At 37.3% G+C, this 22,496-nt stretch overlaps 3 protein-coding genes, 1 long non-coding RNA gene, 1 other non-coding gene and 1 pseudogene across 9 annotated transcripts; 4 read left to right on the top strand and 2 right to left on the bottom strand.

The window, feature by feature from the left end:
• Window positions 1-159: 159 nt before the first annotated feature.
• On the top strand, window positions 160-1,196 carry LOC103421467 (uncharacterized). Its single transcript, XR_003770494.2, has 2 exons — window positions 160-269; window positions 842-1,196. It is a non-coding gene; the product is annotated as an uncharacterized lncRNA (long non-coding RNA).
• Window positions 1,197-1,227: 31 nt separating this feature from the next.
• Window positions 1,228-2,833, bottom strand: LOC108175010 (F-box protein At2g26160-like). Its single transcript, XM_017336740.3, has 2 exons — window positions 2,685-2,833; window positions 1,228-2,430 (listed from the first exon to the last, which is right to left on the bottom strand). Exons 1-2 carry the CDS (start codon window positions 2,692-2,694, stop codon window positions 1,346-1,348), a joined length of 1,095 nt encoding a protein of 364 aa, XP_017192229.3. The 5' UTR covers window positions 2,695-2,833; the 3' UTR covers window positions 1,228-1,345.
• Window positions 2,834-4,129: 1,296 nt separating this feature from the next.
• LOC103418637 (eukaryotic peptide chain release factor GTP-binding subunit-like) lies at window positions 4,130-11,234 on the top strand. Of its 4 annotated transcripts, none has more exons than XM_070817947.1 (14): window positions 4,130-4,231; window positions 7,762-7,830; window positions 7,935-7,995; window positions 8,080-8,193; window positions 8,705-8,750; window positions 8,950-9,018; window positions 9,251-9,328; window positions 9,416-9,585; window positions 9,658-9,722; window positions 9,959-10,106; window positions 10,200-10,314; window positions 10,400-10,521; window positions 10,622-10,782; window positions 10,871-11,234. In XM_070817947.1, the coding sequence occupies exons 3-14, from the start codon at window positions 7,949-7,951 to the stop codon at window positions 11,050-11,052; spliced, it is 1,317 nt and encodes a 438-aa protein (XP_070674048.1). In that variant the 5' UTR covers window positions 4,130-4,231; window positions 7,762-7,830; window positions 7,935-7,948; the 3' UTR covers window positions 11,053-11,234. The 4 variants fall into 4 exon arrangements, with proteins under 4 accessions (XP_070674048.1, XP_070674047.1, XP_028952566.2 ...); XM_070817946.1 differs by lacking the exon at window positions 4,130-4,231 and adding an exon at window positions 7,052-7,187; XM_029096733.2 differs by lacking the exon at window positions 4,130-4,231 and having other exon boundaries at window positions 7,690-7,830; window positions 7,935-7,994; window positions 8,083-8,193.
• LOC103418596 (uncharacterized) lies at window positions 11,218-18,362 on the top strand (annotated as a pseudogene).
• LOC114823825 (small nucleolar RNA snoR137) lies at window positions 16,440-16,576 on the top strand. Its single transcript, XR_003771772.2, has one exon. It is a non-coding gene; the product is annotated as a small nucleolar RNA snoR137 (small nucleolar RNA).
• Window positions 18,363-18,378: 16 nt separating the features above from the next.
• LOC103413137 (F-box protein SKIP23-like) lies at window positions 18,379-21,131 on the bottom strand. 2 transcript variants are annotated; one of them, XM_008351631.4, is made up of 3 exons: window positions 21,023-21,131; window positions 19,867-20,774; window positions 18,379-19,639 (listed from the first exon to the last, which is right to left on the bottom strand). In XM_008351631.4, exons 2-3 carry the CDS (start codon window positions 19,874-19,876, stop codon window positions 18,558-18,560), a joined length of 1,092 nt encoding a protein of 363 aa, XP_008349853.3. In that variant the 5' UTR covers window positions 19,877-20,774; window positions 21,023-21,131; the 3' UTR covers window positions 18,379-18,557. The 2 variants fall into 2 exon arrangements, with proteins under 2 accessions (XP_008349853.3, XP_028952574.2); XM_029096741.2 differs by lacking the exon at window positions 21,023-21,131 and having other exon boundaries at window positions 19,863-19,967.
• Window positions 21,132-22,496: the final 1,365 nt, after the last annotated feature.

Here is a 22,496-nt window from a genome sequence, read left to right as displayed (position 1 = left end):
AGTCAATAAATAATTTTGATAAGATGAACTACCTTGTGGCGTCTAGACTAAAACTTTTTCCCCTGCACTGAACGTCTATCTTAAATGAGGAAATTTTTATTCATCTTTTGTATTCAATCCTCTGGATTAGGAGTCCCAAAGATCGCTTTCCCTGCATCTTTTATCTATATTTATGCCACATAAAAAGTTTTTGCGTCTTAATTTTTTTAGGTATTATATATTTTGCAGGTGATGAAGCTGGGGAAAACAAACAAGCCCTTGTCAAATTGGTAACTTGTCAGAGTTTAGTCCGTGTTTATCATTACTGTTTTAGGCTCTTTCTGTATTTTTTGTCATTTCTTTTTACATAAGTTTAGAAGGTATTTTGCTGGCATCATCAAGTATAATTTGCTAATTAAATTTTGTTATGCCTGCTGTTAATTCCATCGCTGGGAGTCATTAGATGTCGTTTTGTTTGCATCTTGATCAATTTGACATATTACAAAAGACTCTTATTGTCTTCTTTTTGATGTTTGGATTAAACGGTTCTCTTAAATGATAGGCTTGAAGATCATTTATATCATTTTATGGTTTTCAAAAACTAATAATTTTACATGCGGAGATGACAATGTTTATATCAAGATTGCAAATGTATGAACATGTTTCTTTAGATTACGGGTTTTTAGAGAGAATATGTGTCCCTTGGTTCTGCATGTTTCTGGTCAAGGAGAATCGCATTCTTTTAATGGGATCGTTCAACATGGCTACAAGGATGAGACATCTTTCTTCTTTTTATGTCGTTTCATACTAATAATTTTCATTTTACAACGGTTCAAATTTTTAATTTTTAATTTTTTTGCAGGGAGAAAGGCTTCAATCTCCGCTAGTGAAGATAGAGTTGATGACGAAGACGATGATACAGATAATTTTGAAGAGTATCTGGAGGGAATGTTTCCTTGATGCTTGCCAGTCGAGGGCCGTCATATCTGGAGTTCAGTACAAGAGAAGGAGATGCGTTCAGTGTCATTGCAAAGCCTATTGAGCAAAGAAACAGTGTCCTCCTTTGTCAACTCGGTGTATATAATTTGTTTGTGAATGAGAGAGTCTAAATCTTTGGTAGACTTGATAAGGTGGTTGAACAGCATGACATAAGACAAAATGCAACATTCATGGTGCCTCACTGAACACTGTGAAGACGGATTCTGTGTTGACTTGAATTATCAAATGTTACAATCCTAAAGGAAAACCTTCAACAATAAAATTTGGATCCGGAAATTAGAATAATAGTAGAAGAAGAACAAGAGTAAGACCATCAAGTTACAGATAGAAGAAGAATAAAAGAAGAGGAGATGGAAGGAGCATTAATTCACGACCGAAGAGTTGGAAGAAACCAGATTGACTTTTGCTTGGTCATATTCAATAGTGTCAAAGCAGGTGGGGTGTAAGGCTTTGAAATGCTTTGAGTCTTTAAGTTGTACACACCATAGTCTTGGCGATTCCATTCTACACAATGCCAATCTGAGTTGAAGTATATGCAATCCGGTTGACATCCTGGTAACTTTGAGGTCAAAACAGATGCCGAATCGTTAGCCCCCACAAAGAGAGCAACATCACCCAAACTTTTCATCTCGATCCACTTACTTTCTTCAAAGTTCCATTTAAAAATTTCAAATTTTTGTGTCACAAAGCTGGGGTATCGCCGTCTGATCCTTTTTTTTTCCATCTTGAAGCACCTTTTCACCATTAAAACTTCTTTCCCGTTGAGATCCACGAGATATCTCTTGCGAACTATACGTTGTTCAATAATTTTCCCATCTAGGTTAAGTCTACCAGACGTATTGACGCAATAAACTTTATCTCCAACATGAACAAAATCATCAATGAAGTGCCGCGTCCTATGTTCACGATAGGTCCAAGTTTTATCTTTACCAAGTCTAACAGAAGCCAATAGACAACCATCCCCGAATATGACCTCAACAATACATTCATCTGCATTTAAAACCGGATCTGCTGAAATAGTAGCCTTGTGAACATAACGGTCGTATTGTCGAGCCCAGTAGTCGGCGCGTGTAGGACAAGGAGGCATCAGTGAAGGAAGGCGAATAATTGAATTTTCATTCTCTTCACATCCTTGAATCCTTGCGAACGGATTCATTAAGGTCACCGCGAAAGTTTCATCGACGGTTACAAGCCATCCTTTTGAAGACCCACAAAATCGTTTGTTCGGCAACCTTAACTGTAGATCAGAAACCTTATCCTTCTCGACGTTGTATACATTCCATGTATCCGGTTTGCCACCACTGGAAACTAAGAGCATTGGGGCTGGCCGTCGAGGATTATCCTTTGTTACACTCCTCCATGACATACAAACAAGACTGAATCTCAAAAAGTCATCCGATGCAAGTTTCTCTAACACTAAATCCAGAAGGTGGTTAGGCAGATTTTTCCAATCTGAAAAGGCAAAATTAAGGAAAATTTGGATAAGAAAGAAAGATGATGGAAATTAAGCAACTAAAAAACAAAAAAAATTGGTCGAGCGGATGCAGCATCAGTGATCGATGTACAACTCAGTCATCATAACAATGCATAAACATGGAAATTAAACAACTAAACCAGGAGGCTTAAACAAAACAAAAACGCCTCTGATGTACAACCTATTTTCTACTCGTTTGAAGAAGAATAGAGAGAAGAGAAACATAACATACCTGAATCCATAGCTCTCAGAAAAGGCTTTTGGTTCCGCTTTTTTTTTTTTTTGGTGAGAAAGCGTAGGAGAAGATTGAAGGGTTCTAAGGTTTATATGGAGAGAAGAGAACCAATGTGCAGGCAGTTCAGTCCCTTAAAGAATAGGAATAACTCCCCTATTAGAATTAGGAAATATATCTGCCAAATTAAATAGTTTATATTTCCCAACCACAAAAAAATTATTTCCCAACCAACAGAATACTGAATACCTACTGGCTACCGGGGAAGGCGCACATGCGACCCACGTGGTCCGAGTTAAAAAGAGAAATACAAGCAATTACACAAAGTATTTCAAAATTCCACATATAATTCTGCACACAAGTCGAATATTTATAGAGAACAATATACAAGCCTAAGCTTGAAAGTTTGTTTTGATCTTCTCTAAAATTATGGCAATTTAATTCTGATATATGTAAACAAATGTTCCAGAAGGCCAAATCGGGAAATCAATATATATATATATATATATATATATATATTTTATCTTCCTTATGCTTTCTTTTGTATGATTTAAGACTCGTATTCGCTTGTTATGACGATGACTTCATCAACTGTACTTATTCCATCGTTGAAGACTTGATGCGCCATCTACACACTTAAGGACGGAGTGTTAATTAAAGTCCTAATTTGATTAACACTAACTGACCTCAATTGTTGCTTCAAAAATTGAATATCAAAGAGGATGCCTTCAATCACAACTTCAGGTTGCATATTCCCATTGAGCATGTCCGCATGACATTTGGAGTCTGACTCAACCCGAACCACCTCAAAGCCCTTATCAATACAACCCATCACCGCCGCTCGTACCGCTTCCGTCTCCGCCATTAAGCTAGACTCGTAAAGCAAGCCACCTTAGTTACGTGTGCGTCCAGTACCGGCCACTGGCCACGCACACATCAATGTTTTCTCTTATTTTAATTCATTTGCTTTTATTTTAATTTATTTTGTTTTGGATTTTATGTGAAAATATTTAATTGAATATATTATATGCATACTTGGAAATTAGCGAGGAATGTGACTTTCCAACGAGTCGTCTCGATCACGTCGTTAGTATCTACTAACTAGGGTTAAAAAAATGACACACATACTGCAGACTGGCCGTTTCATCAGAAAGCATGTTTTATTTCTCTCCCAAGAACCCCCTCCCCCTCTCTCTTTCCGTTTTCTCTTCTGAAACTCTTTTGTTTTGTGTTCCGATGTGATGGAGGTTGCCTTTGTCTCCGACGGAGAATGCTTCATGGTGGGTGATGCGTGCTCCGATCCGGTGGAGGATGTTCGCTTTGAATTCACATATTCGACGGACGTTGACTGGATTTGCCGGAGGTGGATCATTGTTTCATGATTATATATCAAATCTACAGATAACATCCGTCGGATATGCGAATTTTACAGACGACAAAGTCCCTCCATGGAATCGGATTCGACTGACGACGACGTTCATCAAGTCTCATCACGTGCAACGAATAACCAAGCCCTCAAAGCCCTAACCAAAGCATAGATTCAATTGGTGAGATTTATTTGTTTATTTTCTCATTCTAGTGTGAATTACTAGTTGGTGTGTGATAAGTATTGGATCTTTTTACGACTTAAAAAATATGTAGAATCGTTCCAAATTTTGAACTCAACGGAGATTTTTTCATGCACAATTAAATCAGCACCCTTTTAAATTTTGTTAGTTTGTTCTGAAATGAAAATGAAAACACAAATAAATAAAATGCAAAAGAAGAGGATCAAGCTTCAAGCCATTTGAATGGTGGGGTACCTAATCTGGGGGAATAATAATAATAATAATAATTATTATTATTATTTGTTTTTCTTTAAGCCATTTGAATGATGACTCTTTTTTGTTTGTCAAGACTGTTGGTAGTGATATTGTCATCCTTTTACTCTATGTGGATGATATTATTATTTCTGGGAGTACTACTATAGCTATTCACCAGGTAATTCAGTCTTTAACTACTGAATTTGATATCAAGGACTTGGGAGAGCTTCATTACTTTCTGGGGATTCAAATCACTAGGACTGATCGAGGCTTATTCTTGTCACAGTCAAAGTATATACAGGATGTATCGGAGAAAGTTGTGATGGTGGAGTCTAAGGCTTGTGACACTCCATGCCTTCCCTACAATAGACTGCTTAAGGATGATGGTACTCCTTATAACAATCCAACTGCGTATAGGAGCATAGTTGGAGCATTACAATATCTTACCTTCTGTTCGTGGCTAGAATTTCCGTCGGGGATGTCTCCTAGCCGACGAGCACACAGCTCCCCGAGAGGTTGGCGCTGGTTGATGCTTTTTGTCGGGCTTCTGCTTCACTGGCGGGCTTGTCGGGCAAAGCTTGTCGGGCAAGGCTAGACAGAGTTAACTTTGAAAGGTGCCTTTGTGGAGCCTTAGGTGTAGGCCTTGAGGTTCACAATCAAGATTAACTTTTAAGTGCTCAGTCGTGCCACAATCAAGATTAACTTTTAAGTGCTCAGGCGTGCCACTGCCATCTTTAGCATGGCAGATGTAAAATAGATGTTGAATTTTAGTTGGACATATACCCGAGAGACCATGTTAGTTATGACAGGTGCCTTTGTGGGACCTTAAGTGTAGGCCTTGAGGCTTCCGATCAAAAACTAACCCAGTACTCGAATATACGATGTCTGTTTTATTGTCTGCAGAAGTGTTATAACCATTATACTTCTGATTATCCGAGCCCGCAGAGTAGAATGAACCCAAATAGGTGCCTTTGTAGGGCCTTAGATATAAGCCTTGAGGTTTCCCATCAGAATCCCTTCTATACTCAAACGTTCTACTATAATCATAATATAATAGAAATAAAACTAAGAAATAGATCGATTACTTGCGCCCCAAGTAACTTCAGACTTCTTGTTATCAAAGCTTGTCGTGGATTGGTTAAGTCCACATAAGGTTCTTTTTTATGCCTCGAGGCTAAGGACTTTTAAATGATCAAACTTACATGCCCGAGAGCTTAGAACTTGGATCTAGTTTGAACTGTGAAGACATATTCAAATCGGATTCAAGCACTGAGAGAGTCTTTTAATAGTCATCTTACTAGAAATAACTTGAATATAACTTGAAGTATACAACATATTGCTAGGCTAATGAATGAAAAGACAAAAACAAAGAGGGTCGGGCAAGGTTTAACCTTGTCGGGCAAGGTTTAACCTTGTCGGGCAAGGCTGATCGTCTTGCAACTTCCTATCTTTGTGGTTTATCAAGGGGTTGGAGAGCTTTTAGAAAGGGGGGTAGGGAGATGAGTTTACAGAAAGAAATCGATACTACATCAAGCTTAGGACAAGGTAGCAGAGCTATTACAAAGGGTATTGGTAAGGGTTTATCCCGAAAGGGATGAAGGCTTGAGCTGACTACAGCTTCGTTTGAAGGCAAATATGGCTTTGAGCAGAGTTTGTGCTTGTATTAGTTTGTTTGATTGAGCGTCATTTGCTCTGATTTCTCTTTCTTCTTTTATTGACACTTCGGTTTGGCCTCTTGTAGCAATAATCTTGCCCGAATGTTTTTTGAAGGGTAGTGACTCATCAACTATTTTACTTGCACTGCCATTCTAAAGTACTTTTGGGCTGATTAGCTGGCTGGTCTATACCACTTGGTCTTTGGGTAGGTGAGCAAGTGGTGCAAATGACCTGCACCTAGTCGGGAGAGGCCTTTTCTGCCTTCTGGGCTTTGGCTAGGCTTCGGGCTTCTCTCCTCCTTTTGGGCCAACTCCCTTTTGAGCCTAAAATTTAAGTTTTAACCCAAACACCTTCACTCGCCCCGATATTGCCTTTTCAGTTCATCAAGTTTGCCAATTTATGCTGTCTCCAATGGTGTCTCACGTCACAACAGTTAAACGTATCTTGAGATATCTCAAGGGTACATTATCAGTTGGCATTTTTTATACTCGGCGTGATTTATCATTGAAAACTTTTAGTGATGCAGCCTGGATAGACGACCCTAATGATCGACGTTCAACTACCGGCATGGTTGTATTCTTGGGCAACAACCCTATTTTGTGGTCCTCCAAGAAACATAATACGGTTTCCCGTTCTTCCAGAGATTAAAATTCCTACAAGCTCCTCTGTTTTGTTTATGATTTGGTTGTGGGGCATGTAAGAATATAAGGAAAAAATACAAGGAATTTTAATCGGCCACTTGTCATAATATTGTAACCCTTAGCTAGGTAGAGATTTTATTCTCTATGTATAAAATCTTCTAGTGTAAGAAAAGAAACCATATTAGATTTCTATAATCTTTCTCTCTCTACAACCTCCTCTCTTCTTCTTCTTCTCGATCTCTCTCTCTCTAGTTCTTGAAATCTCTCTCAATTTCTCTACGTTAACACCCCGGGCGAGTATTTCTTTTTTGGTGGCGAAGGTTTATTGGGCTTTACCCGTCATTTCGGCTATCAAAGACCTAGCCAGCGTCGGTGCTAGAACCTCCGGCCAGCCATGGGTGACGGTAAGTTCAGAGTGATGATTTTGTTACATATTACAATTCTTGTATTTTCTTTCTCATTTTTTTAAACGAAAATGCTTCCGTTTACACGAAATTCTACAGATGAATTGATGATTTGTTTTCCATTTGTTTCGATGCATCATGCTTTTGAGAATATGTATTGTTTATGATTTGGTTGCCGATTAAAATTCCTTGTATTTTTTCTTTTTTCCATCAAAATTTTCTCGGTTCTACACAATGGCGACGCTAAGGAGGAGCAAGGTGGCCCTCTGTTTGTCGGAAATCTCTACCGAAAATGAGAAATAAAAGGTCGTACCCAGTGCACAAGGCTCCCGCTTTACGTAGGGTCTGGGAGAGGTGAATGTCGGCTAGCCTTACCCCCATTTATGGAGAGGCTGCTCCCAAGTCTCGAACCCGAGACCTACCGCTCATGGGCGAAGGCACTTGCCATCGCACCAAGTGCGACCTCTTCTACCGAAAATGAGAAATAAACATAAAAAAGTTTACAGATGAATTGAACTAGTACTCTTACATGATTTTTGGTTTCCTCTTCGCGTCTCTACTTTTCCTAATTCAGATGATGGCGTAATTCAGCGCGTACATAAGCATGATCACTCTGTCCTAGTTGGTTTGGATGACCAGAAAGGTGATTTGAGATTCTTTCATTCTGCATTTGTTTTGTTTCTTATTGGGTGTCTCTGTATTGGTTGAAAGAGAAAACATTGTTGCATCACTGGTTTAATTATGCAGAGAAGTGGAAGGAAATGGACGGGAAGCGACATCTGAATGTTGCTTTTTTTGGCCACACTTGTAAGGCTTGTTTTTTTTTATCACAATTTTACTTTCATTTGTTGTGGAGTCCTGATTTTTATTTGATGTCGTTTTTCGTTGCGGGGAGTGGGAAGTCAACAATAGTAGGACACATAGTATCCATGACAAATCAGATAGATGCCGAGACTGTTAAAAAGTATGAAACAGTTGCAAAGGACAACAAACGGCTGGGCAGCTGGTAAGTACACTCTGTTGCTATCTCTGTTCTGTCTAAGCATGCATGGGGAAACAGACATATGGTTCCAATGTAATATTTTAAACGTGTTTGGAATGAGCATTGTCGTACTTTATTGTGGGCACTCTCTAGCAGGTGTAATTTAAAATCGAAACTGGAAGGATGCCTTAACTTGTAGCCATACATTGTAGGTTATTACACAAGCAATGTAGAATGAAATTGTTTTTTGTCCCCTCATCATCCCTCGAAAGACCAGTACTGTTCTTACATGTTTTTCCATACGTGTGCAAATTATTAGTCAGTCGTGTTATGTCTCTTGTGAGGTTTGACAGGTTATCACAATATGCCTTTAGTGGTATCTCGTATTCTTCTGTCTCTGTCCCCTTCTCTTTGTTGTCTTAATTCTTACTGCATTAAATGTAATCAGATGCATTAATGGACCACTGCGTTTGCCGCATCTGTTTTTTATGTTTTTCGTCACTCTCATTATCTATGCCTGTTTCATTTCTACTAGGTTTACTGCCTATGGTATGGACACCAACAAAGACTGGCAGCGCAAGGTATGATTTGAAATAGTTGATTAAAATGTGTTTGCAATGTATGATTTGAAATCGTTGAAATTGTTGGTTTCGTAATGATTTGAAATCGTTGAAATTGTTGGTTTCGTAAAGTGACTGCTAGATGCTTACATTAGCTTGTGTTGGAAGAAGAGAAGCTTATTTTGGCTCTAATTAATTGTTATTTGAAATTTTAATGCAGGGTAAAGTAGGAGTTGGACGAGCTCATCTGGAAACAGAGTCATCGAGATATACAATCTTGGATGTGCCCGTGAGTGAATTTTATTTCCTTAGCAACTTGGCTGTGCTGCCTTTTCCAGTATTTGGATGATTGGTTTACAGCCCCAAAATTACATTTGTATTTAGTTGTCTGTTTGTTCTTTGTTCATAATTTTTGTGTTGTTTGTTTGTTTTATCATATGTATGGTCTTCATAAATATATCTTCGCTTTGCTTTTGCTTGTGGTTGTGGGATTGTTTTGAGTGGCGTGTGTTTGTTGTCAGGGCCATGATTGCTATGATTGCTTAAATATGATCAAGGATATTGAGGAGGATGTTGGTAAAGTCGATATAGGTGTACTGGTGAGTGAAATTTGTGATGATTAATTACTGCATTGATCTTTATCTGTTTGATACGCTACACCTACTTAATATCCTTTCTTTTTATAGGTTGTATGTGCTCTGAAAGATCCATGCGATATATGGGAATATGCGTTTAAGAAAAATGGAGAAAAGTGGACCCGTGACCACATCACCTTTGCTAAAGAACTGCACGTGTCAAAACTTTTTGTTGTTATTAATCAGATGGATCGCCCTTCCGTGAACTGGTCACAACAGAGGTACTCTGTTCTCTCTTGTGTGTGCCCTGCCCATATGTTATTAGTGGTTCTTTATGGTGCTACTTTCCTCAGGTATGATGATACGGTGTCGAGGATGAGAGAGATTATCAAACCTTTACGTTCCTACGGAAATAGGGGTGTGTTTCAAGTTCTATAGTTTTCTTTCTTCTTCTTTTTTCGGGTTACCAATCTAACATAATAGTGTAGGCTTGTGTAATAATCATAGTGAAGATGATTAGATCGTTGGTAGATTCATTTTAGGCAAGTATTAGAAAGACAACCGCAAAAATTGTACAGGTCTATCTTTGACACCGAATCAAATGTTTATCACATTTATTCATTCATATCTGACTTTGTACTTTTAATTGCACAGTACAATATTTACCTTTGTCTGGTATAAATGGCTCAAACATGAACGAACCAGTAGATGATGCTGTTTGTCCATGGTGGCACGGACCCACTCTGTTTGAATCATTCGATTCCACTGAATTTTGGTGGACAAGTTGTGCTGCTCCATTCAGGTACGTTTGTTCTTCTCTTAATCTTGATGTTTGTTCTTGCTGTTTGGATTGTTTGATTCTTTTAATCTTTTTTTTTTTTTGGTTTGTTTGTAGAATGCCTATCTGCGAAAGAGCGTTTGAAACTAATACTACAGCAGCGGCTTATATTGGTTATGTGGAATCTGGGTCCGTTCGAGTTGGTGATACACTGATTCTTATGCCTCAGCAGGTGCTCTTTTTATCTTTCAGAATGGTTTTGCTATTTCCTCTCTTCTTCTTTATGCTTAATTGAGATTTAACTATTTGTTTTACAGGTCCCAGTTTCTGTTGATGCGATTTTCATCAATCCTGATTGGAGGGATAGAAGGGTTGAACGAGCAAGGTACGGTGAATATATAATGCTCAACCTAAGTGGCATTGAGGTGGAGGCAGTCACGTAAGTATATCTTCTTAAAAATGAACTTTGATATTTGTATTGATGCCATCTGGGTTTTTTTTTTTTTTTTTTTTTAACACATAGTTATGTATCTTTGTAGGGATGGAGAGGAAGTGGCCTGCGTCGCATGTGAGCACGAGGAAACTGATTATGAGGGGACTGATGATGACAGCGATACCCAGGTTGAGGTGGCTGATGATAAGATCAATACCGAGAAGGTTGAGGTGGCTGATAATGAGGTCAATACTGAGGAAGTTGAAGGTGATGACAATGTGCTCTACTTTTTGTGGTCTGGTATGTGAACTGAAGTATATTTATTTTCATTTTGGTTTTACATGTTGCATTGCAGATCTGGGGTTGGAGTTGTTGGAATTAGTCTGCATGTTTTGTGAAGCTGGGCCTTTCCCAACATATGATGCCCTGGAGGTCCATCAGAACAGCCATAGTTATGTGGAATGCGATGTTTGTGGGAGGAGATTTCGTAATAGTTTATACTTGGATCTACACATGTATCGTTGTCACGAGTGGTGACTGGTTTTGGTTTTAAGAGTAGTAACCCATGGAGACCTGTGTCGGTGATCTAAACATTCAATGGTTGCGTGGATTTTTTGAAAGTTTCAATTCTTTCTCTGATTGGGAGGATTTTTAAGCCATCACCGTTTGCTATAAATGGTTGGTTGTGAACAGATTATGAATGATGTGGATTTATCGGATGTTTCGTCTCTTTCTCTGCTTTTCCAATTTCTCTTTCCTTCAGCTCTGGTTTTCCTTTTTCGTATAAATTGCTAGGTGTAAACAGATTATCATTGATTCATTATTGTTACGATGATATTGAGAGCCACCAATTGTTTACGTGAATAGCCTTGATGGTGCGATTCTTGGTCTGATCTCCACGACCTCTGGAAAATTTTGGTTACATCATCATGCTTGTGGCGATTTGTATCAGGTTGTGCTAGATTATTTGAAACACTCTGAGGTCTGGATCTCTGGTAATTGAGCTGAATCGAGAGATGTTTCAGGTACCGTGTTTGATTGGTGAACTGACATCTTCAGAACTTAACTTGAATTTGCTTTCTTTGCTTCAGTTTTCCTGAAATTAGGGTATGTCAATTACTTTTGATCTCGCATGCTGATATTTTGTCTCTGTTAAGGCCTAGGGCATAGATGCGTTAAAGCCGACGCTGTTATTCTGTTGTTAAGGAAAGTGAAAAGTCTGACTCTACTTCAGATAAGTGAACGGAATTACAAGTTTCTTGTATTCCAGGTGTGTGTACTTTGAAGGAATTTGCAGTAAAGCTTTTAGTATTCTGGTGTCAGCTTTGTGGAATTGGATTGTAAATCCTTTGTTTGAAATTCTTCTCTCTGTCATATTACTCAGTTTCCCTGTGTGTTGATTCTCCAGTATTTACTGGATCTTTTCAGTTTAAGACTATTGAAAGGTTACAAACTGTTTTGATCATTTATCTCTTCGGTTTCTTCTGCATTTATATCTTAAGAACAGTTTTTAGGGGGAGAGAGAGAGAGGTTAGAACTTAAAGACTTTTTGGTCTTGGTTGTTGGCATAGTTGCTAGTGTATGCCTATAACTAGATGCAATATATGTGCATTTAGTAATGCTTAGAATGTGGGAAGGTAAGCATCATAGAAGCATCCAAGGGGAGAGCATCCGGCTCTCCCATGGGAAATGTTGAACATGGGTTGAGAGAAAATCAAGAGAGCTAGAGTGAAAAGTATTCCAGTGAAAGAACTCTTGGGGTAGAGTGAGGTTGTTGGGAAAATTCTACGAGTGCGTGTGCAAGAGATTTAGGATTGAGTTATGTTGATTTAACTCATGTTTACTTGTACTAGTTATTCTCATAGCGAAGAACAATATCTCTCCGGGGACGTAGGCATGTTTTTGCCGAACCTCGTAAATTTCATAGTGTCTTTATTTCTTGTATTTTATTCTGTTCAACTGAGTGTGATTTAGTGAGGTTGTAATCTGAATCTCGTTTTCGCATTAACAAACGGGCAAGGCACAACAATTGGATGCTTTATAGCCATGTTGGATGCTTGATTATTAATGCCATTTGAGTGTTAATGTTTTGTTGTGTAAGCTTTTTTGTCCACGTGCACGTATAAGTTTTTGCCTTTTAAGCTTTCCTATTCATCAATGTGAACATTTTTTCTCTCTTAATCCTATATTGTGTAGTCTTTTGCTTTTGTCATTTATCTCGTCGAAACATAGTGTTAAGTCCCAAAACATTTTCTATTTTCAAACAAGAGAAAAAGCAGCACACTTTTCAAATATGAGAAAAAAAGGCACACTACAAATAGGGTGTCTCTCCCTCACCCCCCTCCGTCTCCGCCTTCTATTTAAAGTTCTCGGCGGTTGGACTGCCGTAAATCGCATTCCTTCCCCTTCACTCGGATAGGGATCATTCAGTCAATTAGGGTTTCACTGCAGCGCAAGAAAGAAGCTCGGAAACTTTCATTTTGAAATCGATGGCGTCGTTTGGGTCTTTAAAATATGCAATCTTCGACAGAGAAGAGAGAAAACAGTAGCTTTCTCCCCTCTTTTGTGACTTTCTCTGTCCAATTTTTCTTTCAATTTTTAATTTAATCTCTTGTTTTTATGGGAAATTTTCAGGCAGTACCAGGCTCATATTCTCGGCCTCAACGCTTACGACCGCCACAAAAAAGTTCGTCAAAGATTACGGTGCGATTATACAATTCATATATTTATATATATGATCAAATTATAATTTGGGTTTGTACTATGAAGAAATGGCAAAGTTCAGAACTTTTTTAATTGTAAGTGAATTAGAGCTAATTAGTGTTAAGAAGGGACAGAAAAGAAGCATTCGCAAATAGTGAGCTCTTTATTTGTTGAATCCTAATGTCCTAAAGCAAATGGATGATGAACAGTCTCCTCCAATTAGAAGGAAGGGAGGCTACAGTTGTCCATACAAATACTAAGAATTTATGTTAACGTTGACGGGGGACCTCCTCCGTTGATGGTTGGTGCCCCATCCTATCGACTTGTGGAGAGTAGTGTCACTGCTTTTATTATTTGGGATTCGCCATGAGACCCACATTTTCCCACTTTTTATAAAAACATGTGAGCTGAGTAAGCTACTGGATCGTTGGGGAAGGTAGCTATAGGACTAGTCATATGCTTAGTGGTAGACTTTGGAGTTATTATATGCTTTATAGCCATGTTGGATGCTTCACTATTAACGCCATTTGAGTATCAAGGTTTTGTTGTGTAATCTTTTTGTCCATGTGTAGTGTACGTATAAGTTTTTACCTTTTAAGCTTTCCTATTTATCAATGTGAACTGTTTTTTTCTCTCTTGGTGTTGTTTCATAAAAATGATTTTGTTGTAATCTCTTGCTTGTCTTTTGGTACTGTAGTATATGTACAGCTTTGTTTTCTTGTTCAATACTGTGTAGGCCTTTTGCTTTTGTCATTCCTGTTAGTTGTTTCTATATGATTCAGCTTTGGCAACTCCTGATGAATACTTTATGTTGCAGTTAGCTTTTATGGTAGAGAAGCATCTTCACATGTCAAGCTGCCGGTTAAAACTGATCATGACACCCTAAGAGAAGGTCACCGGTATGTAAGTTGTATTCCTTGTTCTTTAATGTGGTAGGTTGCATCAACATTTTTAACATTAATGCTTGTCTGAATAATTTGTATGCGATAGGTTCATAAGATCCGAGGAAGATGATATGGACCGATCTTGGGAGCAAAGACTGGTAAAGCGATACTATGACAAGCTGTTTAAAGAGTATCCTTTGCAAACTGTTGCTATTTTTCTGCAATTGGGTTGAAAATTGAAATTTATTATTATCAGCTTGTTTAGCTATTGATTCTTTGTTTCTTCGGGTATACTTGATAGATATTGGTGAAGTATATCTTCAATTTGAGAGGAGGAATATGGGTGGGAACTGAATTCTTGTGCTTTTGCGTCCTTCTTGTTGTCATGTAAACTGTTGGGAATGGGCAGGTTGGTATAAAAAATAGTTTGTTGCTTCCGCATTATATCTGGAAAGTAGATGGGCTGAAAATGAAATAGATTGCTTCATTGATTATCTCCTTAACCTTGTTCAAGATACTGCATGACATGTCACATTACAAGAGTGGTAAGGCCAGTAGTTAAGCGATACACAAAATTCTGAAGATCATGTTTTTGTTTTTGTTGTAGTTCGAGTATAGGAACTTCTTAAATTCTATTGCCTATCTTTTTATCAATATGTACTCTGCAAAGAGAATCTTGTTTTCTAGTTTTTATGTTTTAGCCCTTATCAGAGGTTTTTCACCTTTCTGACCTCATAGTTTATTTGTCTTTTCTAAGGTCAATATTTCCAATTCACTTTTAGAAAATGCAAAATATAATGTTAGATTTTGCATGTCCAAATGAATTTGTCAGAGGTTATCAATTTTACTTGAATAATAAGGAAATTGAAGTTAGGTTATGATGTTTTAACTCTAAAGAAATGGTTAAAATACAACAGATCCGTTTAAATGCTAGATAATACATTTTAGTTTTGATTACTTGATAGTATACAGTCGTTTATTGTGATTCTAATGAGATCCTTAAAGAGATAGCCTTTGAGTCATTGTTTATCCATGATTTTTTTTTCCTCTGATGTAAATGACAAGTGACGTTATGTTAAAAGTAATGCTTTCTGATTTCCTAAAATTTTTCCTGTAGATTGGTCTAAGGTGGAGGACAGAAAAGGAAGTCACATCTGGTAAAGGTAATGTTATTCTCTTCATTGACTACAAAGGTACCCCTATCATCTAACTTCTCTTAGATGTTAAGTGGATTTCTTTTGTATAGAAAACTAATTATTAAGAACAAACATAATTTGAATATAATTAAGATCACTTGGTGTTTATTGGAAGACAAGATTTAGTAGTGTGTGAATCTTCCAATTTCTAGTATAAGTAGATTGTCACATGTATATAGGAGGTTGTTTCCTTAAAATTTTTCAATTTCAATTATGTAATTCTTTTTCCTTTGTTTTGAAAACGTGATTTTTGAGTTTTTCAAAATTATATCTCTTGCATTTAGTAGTTGACCTGGCACCATATTGTTGCTTCATGGAATAACGATTGCCAATTGGCCTCAATAATGGCCGAGATGCTCTTATTATTTTATTATTCTTGACTCTCATGAAAGGAAAAGAAAAAGAGGCTCATCCACTTCCAAGAGAAAACGTTCCACATGCAAACTTAAAACTTCTAGTTCGACCCTGTTTGACTAAATTCTTATTTTGCAACGTTATATTATGTATCAATTTATTCAAAGTGGAAGATTGACTTGATAATGTTTTCTGACAGGGCAGACCATATGTGGTAACAAACATTGTGATGTAAAAGATGGTTTAGCAAGCTATGAGGCAAGTTTCTGCATTAGTCAGTCATGGCTAACTGATCTAAGTATTTGATGGGGCGTGAAATTAATTGAATCATTTTAAAAGGCAATCGTTTAAGGGTACTGCTATCCACACACCCCTCTTAATTTTCGGCCGTCAGATCGAATGAATTGAAGAAGATCAATGGCAAAAAATTAACAAGGATGTGTGGGAAGTAAAAATGGGTGTGTGAATAGCACTATCCTCTATTAATTGTCCATTTAATGTTAATGTTGGAGGAGTGTGTTGTGGTAAAAGTTTGTATATAAATGTAGCATTCCATGTGATTATAATTTTCAAGTCTGCTTCTTCTTCCAGTTAACAGTTTGCTTATGGTTATTTTCATTAGAATCTGAACTATTTTAGGCATTGTGCTCATTTGTTGGTTTATATATATAGAGGGGTGTCAACAAAAGAGTAGAGTAGCTTCTATTTGAATTGAAACAGCTACACATTTATTTCAAATAGTTGTAGTCTGGTTTCAGGGTTAGATTCAAGTGTAGTAGGTGAATTGGTTGCTCCTTATGGTGGACTCCTGTAAATTTTCATTGGTTGGGGATGTTCAAGTTTCTGATGCATAGATAGAATATCCAGTATCAAACAGCACCGTGCATTTTTGCTTGCATATGTTACCGGTCTCCTGTTACACGTTTTATGACTTGGTTAGACAAGAAGTATACTAAGGAGTTGGTTGAAGTCTAAGTCAATAAATAGTTTTGATAAGATGAACTACCTTGTGGCGTCTAGACTAAAACTTTTTCCCCTGCTCTGAACTTCTATCTTAAATGAGGAATGTTTTTTATTCATCTTTTGTATTCAATCCTCTGGATTAGGAGTCCCAAAGATCGCTTTCCCTGGATCTTTTATCTATATTTATGCCACATAATAAGTTTTTGCATCTTAATTGTTTTAGGTATTATATATTTTGCAGGTGATGAAGCTGGAGAAAACAAACAAGCCCTTGTCAAATTGGTAACTTGTCAGAGGTTAGTCCGTGTTTATCATTACTGTTTTAGGCTCTTTCTGTATTTTTTGTCATTTCTTTTTACATAAGTTTAGAAGGTATTTTGCAGGCATCATCAAGTATAATTTGCTAATTAATTTTTGTTATGCCTGCTGTTAATTCTGTCGCTGGGAGTCATTAGATGTCACTTTGTTTGCATCTTGATCAGTTTGACATATTAAAAATGACTCTTATTGTCTTCTTTTTGATGTTTGGATTAAACGGTTTCTCTTAAATGATAAGCTTGAAGATCATTTATATCATTTTATGGTTTTCAAAAACTAATAATTTTACATGCGGAGATGACAATGTTTATATCAAGATTGCAAATGTATGAACATGTTTCTTTAGATTACGGGTTTTTAGAGAGAATAGGGACACATATTCTCTTGCATGGTTCTGCATGTTTCTGGTCATCTCGATCAGAAACATGTCCCTTGGTTCTGCATGGTTCTGCATGTTTCTGGTCATCTCGATCAAAATCTAGTGAAAATCTAGTGGTTTTTAGAGAGAATATGTGCCTATCATGTCCCTTGGTTCTGCATGTTTCTGGTCAAGGAGAATCACATTCTTTTAATGGGATCGTTCCACATGGCTACAAGGATGAGACATCTTTCTTCTTTTTATGTCGTTTCATACTCATAATTTTCATTTTACACCGGTTCGAATTTTTAATTTTTAATTTTTTTGCAGGGAGAAAGGCTTCAATCTCCGCTAGTGAAGATAGAGTTGATGACAAAGACGATGATACAGATAATTTTGAAGAGTATCTCGAGGGTATGTTTCCTTGATGCTTGCCAGTTGAGGGCCGTCATATCTGGAGTTCAGTACAAGAGAAGGAGATGCGTTCAGTGTCATTGCAAAGCCTATTGAGCAAAGAAACAGCGTCCTCCTTTGTCAACTCGGTGTATATAATTTGTTTGTGAATGAGAGAGTCTAAATCTTTTGTAGACTTGATAAGGTGGTTGAACAGCATGACATAAGACAAAATGCAACATTCATGGTGCCTCACTGAACACTGTGAAGACGGATTCTGTGTTGACTTGAATTATCATGTGGAATTTCCATCACACCAGTAATGGGGTTGAAGTTTACGTCCAACTTAGCTTTCATATAGGATGGACATTGAAATTTGACTCCAATTTTCTCAAGATGTGTCACTAGGGGAAAATCTCTTACTTGGTCAAGAAAATGTCTGATTTCCCTCGTCTTCGTGGTATGAGACGTAATGAAGTAATGTGTGCCCCAAGATAAGCTAGGATAACCCATTTTCGAATCCAACAAGACTCTCTGCTTTGTGAGGGTCTCCCGGGGGGTGGGAACGCCTATTGTATTTCTTTCTTTCAAGAAAATATGATGTTAGAGGAAAATCATTCGTTCTTTCATGTAAACATAGTTTGTCAGAAAAGCCAATGGGGATTTTATTTCAGATTATTTGCGCTATTATGTGAAGCATTCTATATTCGATATTATGCGAAACAAGTGTTAAATAATAGAGCTACAATCCCAAAGGAAAACCTTCAACAATAAAATTAGCATCTGGAAATTACAATAATAGTAGAAGAAGAAAGACCATCAAGTTACAGATAGAAGAAAAATAAAAGAAGAAGAGATGGAAGGAGCATTAATTCATGACCGAAGAGTAGGCAGAAACCAGATTGATTTTTGCTTGGCCATATTCAGTAGTGTCAATGCATGTGGAGCGTAAGGCTTTGAAATGCTATGAGTCTTTAAGTTATACACACCATAGTCTTGGCGATTCCATTCTACGCAATGCCAATCTGAGTTGAAGTATATGCAATCCGGCTGACATCCTGGTAACTTTGAGGTCAAAACAGATGCCGAATCGTTAGCCCCCACAAAGAGAGCAACATCACCCAAACTTGTCATCTCGATCCACTTACTTTCTTCAAAGTTCCATTTAAAAATTTCAAATTTTTGTGTCACAAAGCTGGGGTGTCTGTTCCCTTCTTTTTTTTCCATCCTGAAGCACCTTTTCACCATTAAAACTTCTTTCTCGTTGAGATCCACGAGATATCTCTTGCGAACTATACGTTCTTCAATAATTTTCCCATCTAGGTTAAGTCTATCAGACCTATCGACGCAATAAACTTTACCTCCAACATGAACAACATCATCAATGAAGTGCCACTTCCTATGTTCACGATAGGTCCAAGTTTTATCTTTACCAGGTCTAACAGAAGCCAATAGATAACCATCCCCGAATATGACCTCAACAATACATTCATCTGCATTTAAAACCGGATCTGCTGAAATGGTAGCCTTGTGAACATAACGGTCGTATCGTCGAGCCCAGTACATAGTGCGCGTAGGACAAGGAGGCATCAGTGAAGGAAGGCGAATGATTGAATTTTCATTCTCTTCACATCCTTGAATCCTTGCGAACGGATTCATTAAGGTCACCGCGAAAGTTTCATCGACAGTTACAAGCCATCCTTTTGAAGACCCACAAAATCGTTTGTTCGGCAACCTTAATTGTAAATCATAAACCTTATCCTTCTCGACGTTGTATACATTCCATGCATCCTGTTTGCCACCACTGGAAACTAAGAGCATTGGGGCTGGCCGTCGAGGATTATCCTTTGTTACACTACTCCATGACATACAAACAAGACTGAATCTCAAAAAGTCATCCGATGCAAGTTTCTCTAACACTAAATCCAGAAGGTGGTTAGGCAAATTTTTCCAATCTGAAAAGGCAAAATTAAGGAAAAATTGGATAAGAAAGAGAGATGATGGAAATTAAACAACTAAAAATAAAAAACAAGTTGGTCGAGCGGATGCTCGACCATGCATAAACATGGAAATTAAACAACTAAACCAGGAGGCTTAAACAAAACAAAACAAAAACGCCTCTGATGTACAACCTATTTTCTACTGGTTTGAAGAATAAGAGAGAGAAGAGAAACATACATACCTGAATCCATAGCTCTCAGAAAAGGCTTTTGGTTCTACATTTTTTTTTGGGTGAGAAAACGTAGGAGAAGATTGAAGGATTCTAAGGTTTGTACGGAGAGAACCAATGTGCAGGCAGTTTAGTCCCCTAAAGAATAGGAATAACTCCACAATTAGAATTGGATACTACTTGGGAGTACCCAACTTGCTGACCATATTATGTGACCCAATAGAATTATACCACCTGTTCATTTTATACTCCTCCAGACTATTGCAATCCTCATATACAGAAAGGTTAATTCTATCAGACGTATCGACGCAGTAAACTTTATCTCCAACATGAACAACATCATCAATGAAGTGCCACGTCTTATGTTCACGATATATACGTCCAAGTTTTATCTTTACCAAATCTAATAGAAGCCAGTCGCTAACCATCCCCGAATATGACCTGAACAACACATTCATCTGCATTTAAAACCGGATCTGCTGAAATTGTAGCCTTGTCAACATAACAATCGTGTCATCGAGCTCAATACTTGACACGTTGAGGATGAGGAGGCATCATTGAAGGAAGGCGAATGACTGAACTTTGATATTCTTCACATCCTTGAATCATTGCGAACGGATTCATTAAGGTCACCGTGAAAGTTTCATCAACAGTTACAAGCCATCCTTTTGAAGACCCACAAAATCGTTTGTTCGGTAACCTTAGTTGTAAATCATAAACCTTATCCTTCTCGACGTTGTATACATTCCATGTATCCTGTTTGCCACTACTGGAAACGAAGAGCATTGGGGCTGGCCGTTGAGGATTATCCTTTGTTACACTACTCCATGACTTACAAACAAGACTGAATCTCAAATAGTCATCCGACGCAAGTTTCTCTACAACTAAACCTAGAAGGTGGTTAGGCAAAATTTTCCAATCTGAAAATGCAAAATTAAGGAAAAATTGAGTAAGAAAGAAAGATGATGGAAACAAAACAACCAAAGAAAACAAATTGATCAAGCGAATGAAGCATTAGTGATCGATGTACAACTCACTCATCATAACCACGTATAAACATAAAACAACTAAACCAGGAGGCTGAAACTAAACAAAACAAAACGCCTCTGATGTACAACCAATTTTCTACTGGTTTGGAGAAGAAGAGAGAGAAGAGAGACATACATACCTGAATCCATATAGCTCTCAAAGCATTAAGCAAAGGCTTTTTTTGGTGAGAAAACGTACGTAGGACAAGACTGAAGGTTCTAAGGGTTGCTCCCGTTTTATATAGAAGATAACTCATGTGCCACGCAACTATAGGAATTACCGGCACTTTCCAATTAGAATTAAGAAATATATATATATATATATATATCAGAGGCGGAACCGTGCCACCACTTCTTTTACACAACTTTTGTCACAAGTTTTGTGGGGCTCCTTCCGTAATGTATTTCTACAATTCGAACCGTCTATTTTTTAGAACATCATTCATAGATCGTTCTTACAAAAAATTAGACAATTCAAAATCATTAAGACATTCATTTGTAGTGAAGAAAATGGACGAAAACCCTTAATCTAATGATCATATTATTTTAGATTTTGGTGATTTTTGGTAGACATAATCTTTGATGGAAAACTTAAAATTAGATGGTTTGGATCGTTGAAATACATTACAAAAGGGGCCCACAAAAACTTGTGTCAAAAGTTATGTGAAAAAAGTAGTGTCACGAATCCGGATATATATAGGCCTTTTTTTTTTGTTGAACAAACATATTATCTACACTAAATTGAAGGGTAGGCTAAGCCTTATAATAAACTAACAATTCATCGAGAAGAAGAAACGTATATAGATAATAAAAGTCAACACATGCTAACTCTCCAAAGATGCTTTAGTGAGGCGAAAGGTATTTTCAGCGAGAGAAAAGGAGAAGCACATATACAATAAGGTTTTCCTTTTAGAATAAAAGGACACAAAATATTCAGGAAAGCTTTCTGTTTGTGCGTTGGTTTGTCCAAATCCAATGGTAATTGACGACTGCCATGGAATGGAAGGACAGCCATTACTTCAAGCCCTTGAACACAAATCCAACCTCGCATCCATGCAAATTTTCCAAGAAACCAAGACGTCGTTTGGGGTGTTCTAAATGAGGTATGGCAACAACTTTTGTACTTAAGAAGAATGGTGTATTTTTGCTCAACACCAATGGCGGTGAGCATCATCATTGTTTTAATTATTTATTGATGGGCGAATACAATTTAATCTATTTACAATATAAAATTAGATATTTAAATTCATCCAATAACTATTAATATGGAACAAAAACACGCTTTTAGAATAAGATCTAGCTCTTCTAACATTGCATAAACATTACATTTGGATCCTTGAAGAAGACTTACCTAGATCGGGTGTGCTAACGTGACAATTTCACAAATCGATAATGCCGTTATATTTTTAAGTTATTGACGTAAGATACATACCGTTAGTGCACTTTGTATATTGAGATAATTACTTACATTGAACGAATATCCAACAATAGCGACCATAACAATAAAATAAAAACATGTGTGAGATTTTATTTATTTATTATTCATATACTTTTATTTCATTAGCAATGTACACAATATTGCGTGACAATATACCTATATCAAAATTATTCTCG

Source organism: Malus domestica, chromosome 02, assembly GCF_042453785.1.
Source record: "Malus domestica chromosome 02, GDT2T_hap1".
NCBI classification, from domain to species: Eukaryota; Viridiplantae; Streptophyta; class Magnoliopsida; order Rosales; family Rosaceae; genus Malus; species Malus domestica.
Note: the sequence above shows the minus strand (reverse complement) of the source record. Positions and strands in the feature narration are given on the sequence as shown.

What these genes read in the sequence shown, in the direction of transcription:
- LOC103418637 (XM_070817946.1), top strand. An exon ending in AACAAACGGCTGGGCAGCTG is followed by an intron (nt 8,194 to 8,704) that starts GTAAGTACACTC and finishes CATTTCTACTAG; the next exon opens with GTTTACTGCCTATGGTATGG. An exon ending in ATACAATCTTGGATGTGCCC is followed by an intron (nt 9,019 to 9,250) that starts GTGAGTGAATTT and finishes GTTTGTTGTCAG; the next exon opens with GGCCATGATTGCTATGATTG.